Source organism: Leuciscus leuciscus, assembly GCF_965113295.1.
Source record: "Leuciscus leuciscus genome assembly, chromosome: 15".
Classification (NCBI taxonomy): domain Eukaryota; kingdom Metazoa; phylum Chordata; class Actinopteri; order Cypriniformes; family Leuciscidae; genus Leuciscus; species Leuciscus leuciscus.
The window spans coordinates 2,150,873-2,162,505 of NC_138739.1; the positions used below are offsets into that span (position 1 = coordinate 2,150,873).

Consider the following 11,633-nt stretch of genomic DNA (forward strand, 5'->3'; position numbering starts at 1 on the left):
GGCCACTGAAGGCTAATATTCCTCTTGTTTTCTAGAGAAGGAAGAGAGTTATAGAGGTCTGGATTAACATGAGACAAACTGGTCATTTTTGTCAGAACTCTCCCAGTAAAGTGTTTCTGTGGGTCTGTGGGGATCCGAGCGGTTGCTATTCAGAGAAGTTTGACTTTACAGAAATCATCATTATCTTCATCATCATCATCATCATCATCAGGACATCCACTGCATTCCTAACCCTTAGAAACCACATCTGAGACGGTCGCTATGGAGCGAGGGTCTTCAGCGAAGCTCTTCTGACGTGGAAACACGTCGGCGCTATTGCTTAGCTCTCAAGTTCCAACGAAAAGGCATTTTAACTAGAACGCTTGTTATGGACACCAATAGCTTTATTGTTTAGAAGTTTTTCCCTTTCAACAAACCTTCCCGCATCCGTGTCCTAACCCTCAAACCAAGTCTCCGTCAGCTGGTTCTCACAGCCTTTCTCAGCACATTCACAATCCACAAAAAAAGAAACCAAAACTCAATCCCAGGAGCCTTTGAGCTCAGTGAGGTGAACGAGAACTGGAACATCATTAATCAGTAGTTTGATCCATCCATTATAAATGACTGGAAGCAACTAAAGCGTAATTGGGGCTCGAGGAGGAGGAACTTGTTTCCTCTGAAGTGCGTGATGTCACTTCCTGTGGCGGGGTGGCGGAGGTCTATATAAACCCTGAGAGCTGAGAAAGAGAGTCAGTAGCTTCAGGAACTCAGTGGTTTGTTGGTATAGTGTCGTTCTGCTGATAAACGAGTGTGAGCTCATGTTTCTGATGTTGAAGACTCCAGGATCTCAACGACTCGCTTTCATGATCCTGATGGTGATCGCAGCCGTACAGTGTCAGGAGAATGAGAGGTACATCTATCTATCTTTCCTCCATCCATCCATCCATCCATCTATCCGTCTATCTATCTATCTATCCTCCAACCATCCATCCATCTATCTATCTATCTATCTATCTATCTATCTATCTATCTATCTATCTATCTATCCATCTATCTATCTATCTATCTATCTATCTATCTATCTATCTATCTATCTATCTATCTATCTATCTATCTATCTATCCTCCAACCATCCATCTATCTGTCTATCTATCTATCTATCTATCTATCTATCCATCCATCTATCTATCTATCTATCTATCTATCCATCTATCTATCTATCCATCTATCTGTCCATCCATCTATCTATCTATCTATCTATCTATCTGTCCATCCATCTATCTATCTGTCCATCCATCTATCTATCTGTCTATCTATCCATCTATCTATCTGTCCATCCATCTATCTATCTGTTCATCCATCTATCTATCTGTCTATCTATCCATCTATCTATCTGTCCATCCATCTATCTATCTATCTATCTATCTATCTATCTATCCATCTATCTATCCATCTATCTGTCCATCCATCTATCTATCCATCTATCTATCTATCTATCTATCTATCTATCTATCTATCTATCTATCTATCTATCTATCTATCTATCTATCTATCTATCTATCTGTCCATCCATCTATCTGTCCATCCATCTATCTATCTGTCTATCTATCCATCTATCTATCTGTCCATCCATCTATCTGTCTATCTATCTATCTATCTATCTATCTATCTATCTGTCTGTCCATCCATCTATCTATCTATCTATCTGTCTGTCCATCCATCTATCTATCTATCTATCTATCTATCTATCTATCTATCTATCTATCTATCTATCTATCTGTCTGTCCATCCATCTATCTATCTGTCCATCCATCTATCTATCTGTCTATCTATCCATCTATCTATCCATCCATCTATCTATCTATCTATCTATCTATCTATCTATCCATCCATCTATCTATCTATCTATCTGTCCATCCATCTATCTATCTATCTATCTATCTATCTATCTATCTATCTATCTATCTATCTGTCTGTCTGTCTGTCTGTCTGTCTATCCATCAATCCATCCATCTGTTCTATCTCTCGATCTTCTCTGTTCTGAGGTTATACGTCTCTCTTCAGCAGACGAGCGGTGACTGAGCATCAGCTGATGCATGATCGCGGTCGCTCCATCCAGAGCCTGAAGAGATTGATCTGGCTGTCCAGTGCGATCGAGGGTCTCCACACGGCCCAGATGCGCACCGTGACCCCTGAGGACCCGGACAGCAGGTGGCGCTCTCGGGCTCCGGGGCAGATCAACTCTCAGCCCGGCCACAAGAGGGCGCTAGAGACGCTGCTGAGAGACATGTACACACCTCACCTCACACCAGAACTGCATGCAGACAAATAACCACCTATTCTGACCAATGACAGTCCGACCCGTCTGTAATAGAGACAGAGCGACACGCATCATAATCTGAAGCCAGGGCGGGAAAACAATTCAACCGTCTCCATTGACTTTGTATTGCCTTAGGGTTAAACAAACATAAAACAAAGCGATGTCTAAAAGCTGCTATGTGACGAGGTGTACAGCAAACAAGCTATACAAAAAACAGTAATAAGTGTTTATAAGCTGTCGACCCCAAAAATCTAGCGTTTAAAGGATACAAAAGTGGATACCGGCTGGAACGAATGGGTAAACTGTGGGACCCTGACACTCAGTATGCACTAAAAATCCATTATGTGTGAAGTAATATAGTCACTGGTAAGTCAAATATCCAAATGTCAGTTTTATATATTATATTTCAGTAAGATAAGCTATTATTACGTTAGTTCTCAGAGTAATACGACACGCTGCTCTCTCTCTCAATCGCCGGTCTCCACTTTTGTGTCTTTAAACGCTCGTTTTTTGGGGTCTACATCTTATAAACACTTATTTCTGGGTTGTTTAGCTTGTTTGCTGTACACCTCGTCACACAGCAGCTTTTAGACACTGTTTTGTGTTTTGTTATAAGTCATAAATGACGAGGAGGAGGCAGCTTCACTCAATACAGAGTCAATGGAGACGGTGGGATCGTTTTCCCGCCCGGTGGGCGTGGCCTAAATGCGCTCTGTCTCTATGAGAGACAGTTTTGTAAAGACAAATGTGTTGATTAGAATGTAAGCGATCTAGTTTTGGCGCGTTTTCTACGTGTGCGCGCGCAGATTAACAGTCACCCGCGATCTTCACCTGTAAATCTGCCTGTAAGTCTTTTACATTTACCGTGATTTACCTTGGTTAGTACACGTCCAAAAACATTACCTTGGTATACTTACAAAAAAAAGACAATGGTGTTTTTGTTTTGTACGTGTTTTGTTTACTTATACAGAGAATGTGTATGATGGGTTTCAGATATCTCCCTGTTATGATATTTATCTGTATGTGTGGATATAAACAGATAGTATTTTTGATTTATTATGTGTGTGTGATTAAAGATGCTTTTAAGTAAACCGCTGTTCATAGCAGAACTCCTTTCGGCTGAGATTCCTCAAACATGCTGAGGTGAATATGTGTGTTTGTTTCTGTAATACACAAAAAGAAGAACCGCAAACCAAAACAATACATGTTTTATTCGTTTTTCTAACAACAGTGAAGGTCGTTTGACTCGTTTCCCATTTAGTGTATTCATTTATGGCTTGTCCAACTATTTCATATACAGCTGCAACCCAAGTTTCAATGTATAAATACAAAACTCCTGAATTACCTGCATTTCACAGTGCTCAATATGAATTTGTGAATATAAAATGGTAAATAAAGTAAAATTGAGGTTCCACTCAGCTAACAGAGAACGTTCTGACAAGGTTCTCTCACAGTTAGAGACAAACGTTTTATTTCTAACAAATGTTCGTCATGTTGTTTAAATGTTTCTAATTGTTTCAGAACATTGAAGAATGATGTTCCTAAACATTCACATAACCAGGAAAAAACATTTAAAAAAACTAGATTGGTTTGAACATTCAGAAATAAAGTTTTTTTGTAACTTAATGGGAACATTGGCAAAACGTTCTTAGAACATATTTTTGCAAGCTAGTTCACAGGCTCAGAATATAAAACAGTATGAAATGTGTGACATTTTGTCACATCAAAGAAAAGAAAACAGATGAACAAAACGGATTCAAACATAAAACTAATTATTAAAAAGTATAAATCCTCTGACTGCAGAAAACATACAGTAGTACTACAGTAATCTACAGTAATCCATCAGTCTGACAGGATTCTTGTATCTCAGGCTCTCGGTGCAGAAACCACAGGTAATGTTTAAACGTCTCTCAGCGTGTGGATCCAGAAAGTGAAAGGTCTCTCACACACACAAACACACTCTCTCTTCAACTATCGCTTCATTATCCTGCAAAAGATAAAAACACTTGCTTTAATTAGCGAAAGGAGAGTTTGAATAGTCTAAAATATATCAAACGTCACCGAGAACATCGTGACCTAGAAGCGAGACCTGAATCATCAGATGATCCCTACGATATATGAGATTTCAGACTCGAGAGCGTTTCTGGACACACTGTTCAGAATAACACACTACACAAACTGGGTTTGACGTTCATCTAACGGTTTTTTTGTAACGTTCAGAGAACATTCTAGAGTAACGTTCCATAATGTTTGAAGAATGGCACAATGAAATGTTCTCTTAACGTTCACATGACCAAAGAAAAAATGTTTATTAAACACTGGATGTGTCCAAAGAACATTCAAAAATAATGTTTTCATAACTTAATGGGAACGTTAGCAAAACGTCCTTAAAACATAATATTTTGTTAGCTGGGATACTATTATAGTTTTTATTAATATTTTAAATGTATTTGATTTCAGTTAACAGTTATTTTATTTCACGTAACAAACATGTTTTTATGGTTTTAGTTTTCGTTAACTACATTAACCCCGCGTCGATGTCAGTATTGGAGAGTGCTACATATTTTTCTTTTTGGAAATGCGTGTGGAAGAGCCGCACGATTCTGGATCAACTGAGAATCACGATTGTTTTTTGTTCGATTCAGAACAGACAACTAAACAAACTAACATTTCATTTACTAGAAGTTCTGACAAATGTTAATTGCTGCAGTCTATTCAAAATGTGAATGAATGAATGAATCAATGAATCAATGACTCACTCATAAAGACTTCAGTTGTTTCATTACTGAACGAATCTGTGTTTTTGAACGAATCTCTTAAATGAATGATTCAATGACTCATTAATAAAGACTTCACTTGTTTCATTACTGAATGAATCTGTGTTTTTGAATGAATCTCTTGAATGAATGAATGATTCAATGACTCATTAATAAAGACTTCACTTGTTTCATAACTGAATGAATCTGTGTTTTTGAATGAATCTCTTGAATGAATGATTCAATGACTCACTCATAAAGACTTCACTTTTTTTTTTTTACTGGATGAATCAGCGTTTTTGAACGAATCACTTGAGTGAATGATTCAATGACTCATTTATAAAGACTTTACTTGTTTCATATCTGGATGAATCAGCATGTTTGAACGAATCTCTCAAATTAATGATTCAATGACAAATAACTTGTCGCCACCTACTGGTGTAACAAAGTAATCGATACTATCGTTATTTGAAGCGCAAAGTTACTTTCAATAGGTGATTTGCTCTATTTTTATAGACTTAACGTAGACATCAGTGTTTAGATCTTAACTATAAACTTTTGTCCCAGTACTTCTGTGATCATCTGAATTATTGTGTGGTTGAAAAGACTCTGGATCAACGGCACCGCAAACACAGATTCTAATGCTCCGGTAAGATCTTGTCAAAGGTTTAATAGACACAGCCGAATCATTGTAGTTTAGGAATAAGTTTGTGTGGGCGTTTTAATCAAGATGGCGATCTTTTAACGGCTAACAGTGCAGCTCTAGCGTGTGGTATGTGAGTGATCTTCTCTTACATCACTGCAGGATGTCGGCCAGTTTATCTTGATAGTACTCGTAGTTCTCCTGGCAGTCCTCCCACAGCGTGAACTGCTCCTCGTCGTTCTCTACGAACGTGTCCCAGGTGTAGGTGAAATCCAGCGGCTTCATCATGCGCAGTTTGCAGCCGGCGGCCGCTAGCGCCTTTAGCCCCGTCTGGATCTCAGGCTCCTCCCAATCGAAGAGCCGCGCGGAGAAGATCGCCAGACGAACGCTTTTTCTGGCCTTCAGGATCTCCGTCAGCTTCCCGGCGCAGGCCGCGCACGGGCTGGACGACATGTACCAGGTGATGGTGTATTTGCAGGCTGGGTCGTAGCTGGGTAGGACCTGCTGGAAGAAGGCGTCCTCGGCGTGCGCGCCCGCGTGTTCGTCCTCGAGGTAGCCGCGGAGGAGGCCGTCCGAGCCCTGGTCCACCAGGTAACACAAGAAGGTTTTATTGCGGCCGGACGAGTACTCCACGTTCTTGAACTGGAACTTGTAGAAGAACGGGTCAATGCGATCCCTGTGGGCAGAGAAGCGGGTGAATTCAAGACCTGAATACTGGAACCTCTTCACATCACAAGGTGTGTCGCTCAGATTAGTCGCATGATTCTTGTGAAATCATTTAGTGGCTTGATTTTTGTGTTATCAACTTCAGATTTGGAACACAGCTCGATTTTCTAGTAGTTTTAGAGACCAGGTTATTTTGTAAAATATGTACTCTGTGTAAAATACAACATGTTTAGTTCACACTCTACATTTCTACCCAAATCCTGGTTTGAACCTTTCGGGTAATTTTTTCAGTGTTTGGGTAGTTGTGTTACCCTGCTCCTGGGTCAGACGTAACAACAGTGTTTGGGTAGTGTTTGTGTTACCCAGATCCTGGGTCAGACATAACAATCCAATCCTGTCACAAAACATAACAATCCTGTCACAGCATATTTCGTCTACGAGTGAAACGCAGCGCGGCGGTCCTGCGAGATCCAGCGCCGTTACCGTGGAAACGGGACAACAGAGACTGGTCGATTACACTTGAATTACTTATAAATGTTTGATTCTTACTTCCAATATTTGTTAAACAAGCTTAAATGTATGCAATATGTATTCAAAACTATATAGAAATGCTACACTGCAAAATATGATAGAAAATAAAGGAATTATCATGCAAACCAGTGGTTTTGTGGAGTATTTTTTGAATAAAATTTTAAGTTAATCCGTAAACATTAATTCATGTATGAACTTTAGTAAAAATGTATCAACCTAGTATGCTGGGTTAAACAAAGAACCCAATTTGCTGGGTCAAATTAACCCAACATGTGTTCTGTCCTATATTTACCCAGGCCAAATTGGGTTGTTTTTAACCCAGTGTTTTTTAGAGTTGCTTTACACTAAACTAACCTTTTTACAATTACATTTTTTTACGTTCTTCAACTTCTGCAATAATCTGCTGAGTGTCTCTTTAAAAAGAACCAACTTTAGGTCTGTATTCCAAAGCTTTCATGAATTACAACCAGTGAAGTTCATGCTACGCTCCAAAAGCGGGGTGAATTTTTCCAGTTTACAGGTCAAATGTGCATCTCAGCTGTATTATTCCCGGGTCTTTGGCCTCTGCGGGGGTTTCTGAGGTGGTTTTACTCAGCTCCTTCACAGGCTGACAGATGGAAGGGCTGTCGGGGTTATAAATACCCTCAGCGGAGTCTGACCCATATACAGAGCCCTGTGTGTGTTGTGAGATGCTGTGGTTTGGAGGCATTGTGTGTGTTTGCTGCCAGATGAACCTGGCTGATCTTTGATGAGCACCTGCTAGTAGATGATCCACAACAATTCACAGCTTTAATGTGTTGACAGAATCAAAATCATCAGCGTTATCAAACACGCTCGGATTCTTAAACGGATTCGGAAATGCAAATGTCCATTTAACCCTTTAGAAATCCAGCAATTGTCTCTTAAATATCTCAGCTGTGCTCTAGATACCAATTAAAAATCTTCAAATGAGCATAATATGAATATATTTATCAACATCCACGTTCATTTTGCAGCTTTGGATGGACACTACTGACACATTTGGGTCTGTTTTTATTTCTCTTTGCAAATTTTAGGCTATTTTAGATGTAATTGAGAACTCTGATGGACTTCATCAAAAAGGTTCTTCAATGGTTCTCAAGGTTCACTCAAGAGTCATTATCATTAAGTTGGTTCTGTTAAAGACTACACTCTAAAAAAATGCTGGGTTGTTTCAACCAAACATTGGGTCAAATATGGACAAACCCAGCCATTGGGTCAAATTTGAAATGAAATTAAATGAAATTAAATTTTTAACCCAACGTTTGGGGTTGTCCATATCTGACCCGAAATTGGGTTAAAACAACCTAGCTTGGTTCAGATTGGTGTTTTGGTGTCCGGATTCCTTAAAGCACCAGATGGATATTCTAGCGTTATTTTTAAGAGTGTGCTCTTTAGATAACACACAGCAGACAGCGAGACACATCACCGCCTGTCAGGATCGACCTTGGTGGGGGTTGGGTTGGATTGATCTGCTCTACACAAGCTTTGACCCAAACCTTCACGCATTTCCCAGCAGATCCACAGATATGCTCTGGAGAAACACTACCATGTTTGGCTCCCCAAAGAAACTTTCAGTGCTCCGTTCGTTCCCTTAATAATATAAATAACCCTTGAAGTTGTTCCATGGTTGTTAAAGGTTCTTCATCAATGCCAATAAAGAGTGTATTCCAAAGTCTTCTTGAGTCACAAGATGGATCAGACCCATAATTATTCATTTATTCCCTGAAAATCTTTGCCATTGGTGTTTGTGTAGATTCACACACTCCGCTAGAAGGCGTCAATGATCCCAAACACCATTGGTTCTCGCATATCATGTGACCGATTGTGATTCAGCAAGTTTGTGAGCAAAAGTGTGATATAATGTTGGCCTGTTCCTCACACAAAACTATCATCAGACTTAAGAAGACTTGAAATTCAGCGCACGAGTAACATCGACTACTTGTACAAAACTTTCAAGGTTTTTTTCTGTAAGTGTGAAGAACATTTTAATAATCTGAAGAAGCTTTTGTGCAATGGAACAGTTCTATGGGTCCTTCATGGAACCATTGATGCCAATAAAGAACCAATAAAGATGTTTTCTGTCTTCGCACAATGACAAGGTCGACCTAAACGTCTCCTGTTGTACATGAAGTGTTTTCTCCTGGTCTGATGTTCTGTCGAGGGTTCCCAGACTCACCCGGTGATGATCTCGAACGGCGGCAGCTCCATCGGCTCCGGTTTCTCTCCGTTGGCCTCGGCTCCGTTCTCAGCGCCGGGACCGGCCTCTCCGTTCTCCACCTGCTCCTTCTTTCCATTCACCTCAGGTTTCTCTCCTTCTTTAGGAGGTTTCTCTCCTTCTTTAGGAGGTTTCTCCTCTTTCTTTGCCTCATTTTCTGCTCTTTCTTTCCTCTTTACGGTCTGACGAGAGCCAACGCCACTGCTGCTCTTTCTGTCGGCCATATCTGCAACTAAACACACACACACACTCTAGTGCTGTTATAAATACTGAGGTGTGTGTGTGTGTGTGTGTGTGTGCAGCTGTCGGTCTGTTCTATTAAAAGACCTCCTGGCCATAGAGATGATAGATAAACGAAATCTTACACAGGATATATAGCATCAAAAGTTGGGCATTTCTTTCTCGAATATCTGACAGATTTCTGTTGTTGTTGCCGCGCATAGTGAAGTACAAGCATTATGAAGTTGGTTGATTAATATCCAGAGCTCCAATATAAGCAAAGAAGAAGCTCAAATATAAGAATATGCTAGTGTTCCCATTAAGTTATGGAAACATTATTTCTGAATATTACCTGGATGTTCAAAATCTTAGTGTTTTTCTTGGTCATGTGAACGTTAAGGAACATTTCATTGCATCATTCTTCAAACATTATGGAAACGTTACTTTAGAATGTTCTCGAACGTTCACTGTTAGCTGGGTCATTAATGTTTTTATTAATGCGCTATTACTCTAACACTGCAAAAAATGCTGTTCTTACTTAGTATTTTTGTGTTGTTTCCAGTCCAAAAATCTAAAAATTCTTAAATCAAGAAGCATTTACTAGAGAAGTAAAACTACATAAGAAATTATTTTTTGTTTTCAGATAAACAGTAAGTAACTTAAGTAATTTTTGCTTAAAACAAGCTAAATTATCTGCCAGTGCAGTAAGAAAAAAAAACTTAATTCAAAAAAACTTAATAAAAACATAATCTTAAAACAAGATTATTTTTCTTACTGCACTGGCAGATAATTTAGCTTGTTTTAAGCAAAAATAACTTAATATACTTTCTGTTTATCTGAAAACAAACTATAATTTCTTATGTAGTTTTACTTCTCTAGTAAATGCTTCTTGATTTAAGAATTTTTAGATTTTTGGACTGGAAACAACACAAAAATACTAAGTAAGAAAAGCATTTTTTGCAGTGAACACACTGAAAATATGTCATTAAAACAGAACTACTTTGACTAGTATATTGTAACTCACAATGAATCAACTGATATAAATATAATCTGTCGGATAACATCTGACAACATCTGTCTGAGGTGCAGAACCAAATCAGGAATCTTTTATCGCTCAAATGTTCATTGCTAAAGAGATTTACGTTCTAAAGTATTAACTTTGCCTCGGATCAGGGTTATTTCATCATTGAGATAATTTTTTATTGATTTTAATTCGTTGTATTTTTATATTTTTCATGTTAAGTTTTAGTGATTTTGTGTGCTTTTTCATGTGTAGCCTATTAGTTGTTTTTAATCGTTTTTACACTTTTAGTTAAGTGGAGTATTAACCAAAAGACAAAACAACAACCTTGAAACATGTTAAATTAACTTGAGAAGCAACTCTGCATAAGACTCGCTGTTGTCATTGACTGTATCTAGAAGAGAAGTAGGCTATATTTAGTATAGCAAATCGTAAAATTGCACAGTTATTATGCTTCTCAAATGGTGTTTTTTTTCTTGTATTACTGAATCGCCCAGCTTTCCTGTAGATCAGTGGTAAGAGCATTGCGTTAACAACGCAAGGTTGTGGGTTCGATCCCAGGGGATTGCACATACCAATGTATAAATGTATAGGATAACGCAGTGTAAGTCGCTTTGGATAAAAGCGTCTGCCAAATGCATAAATGTAAATGTAAATCGCCGCCGACGGACGCCGTAATTTACATGCGTGAGGCGCGCGCTTTACCTGATAAACTCCTGTCAATCATTCTTTTAAAAGCTGTCATTCTCTTCTCCTGAGGTGTGTCGTCGTAAACCAGACACGCTCCTGGTGAAGTGTTTGTCTCCACTACAGACGACATCGCTATTGTCCACGTTTAGGGCTTAGTTTTCTGTAAAGCTGCTTCGAGACAGTTAAAAAATCTTGTGAAACAGTCGCTAGCCGCGAGTTAGCGGTTTTACCTCAGAACCGTTCTCATACTTATAGTGTGTGTGTGTGTGTGTGTGTGTGTGTGTGTGTGTGTGTGTGTGTGTAAAATGGAATATAATAACTTAAATGGGTTAAAAAACACTTAGCCTAAATATTTTCTAAATAGGCTAATATTGTACAAATAGTTTATATGAAAAAACACTACCTTTTGAATCGTAGTTTGATGGTCCCTCGCATGAGAATGATCACGTATGGCAGTCGGTGGCATCTAAAATCCCCTGATCTAGCCTATTGATACCTAAAGTCATGTACCATGGTATTTGCATGGCATGCCAGGGTATTTCCAATAATATCACGCTAATGTAAAAAACCAA

The 11,633-nt window shown here is 38.9% G+C and overlaps 2 protein-coding genes across 5 annotated transcripts in view; one reads left to right on the forward strand and one right to left on the reverse strand.

The window, feature by feature from the left end:
- Nucleotides 1–414: 414 nt before the first annotated feature.
- Nucleotides 415–3,373, forward strand: pth4 (parathyroid hormone 4). Of its 2 annotated transcripts, none has more exons than XM_082138796.1 (2): nt 415–889; nt 2,044–3,373. In XM_082138796.1, the coding sequence occupies exons 1-2, from the start codon at nt 798–800 to the stop codon at nt 2,309–2,311; spliced, it is 360 nt and encodes a 119-aa protein (XP_081994922.1). In that variant the 5' UTR covers nt 415–797; the 3' UTR covers nt 2,312–3,373. The 2 variants fall into 2 exon arrangements, with proteins under 2 accessions (XP_081994922.1, XP_081994923.1); XM_082138797.1 differs by having other exon boundaries at nt 2,047–3,373.
- A 118-nt stretch (nt 3,374–3,491) lies between these two features.
- apobec2a (apolipoprotein B mRNA editing enzyme, catalytic polypeptide-like 2a) overlaps nt 3,492–11,633 on the reverse strand; it is an 8,225-nt gene continuing 83 nt past the window's right edge. The window contains exons 1-4 of one of the 3 annotated variants that reach the window (XM_082138766.1): nt 11,465–11,575; nt 9,093–9,363; nt 5,851–6,374; nt 3,492–4,286 (exon numbers count right to left, since the gene is read on the reverse strand). In XM_082138766.1, coding sequence (XP_081994892.1) covers nt 5,852–6,374; nt 9,093–9,355 — 786 coding nt within the window. In that variant the 5' untranslated portion in view covers nt 9,356–9,363; nt 11,465–11,575 and the 3' untranslated portion in view covers nt 3,492–4,286; nt 5,851. Of the gene's footprint in view, nt 4,287–5,850; nt 6,375–9,092; nt 9,364–11,076; nt 11,211–11,464; nt 11,576–11,633 lie in introns of those variants that run through there. The other 2 variants (XM_082138764.1, XM_082138765.1) reach the window with 2 other exon arrangements.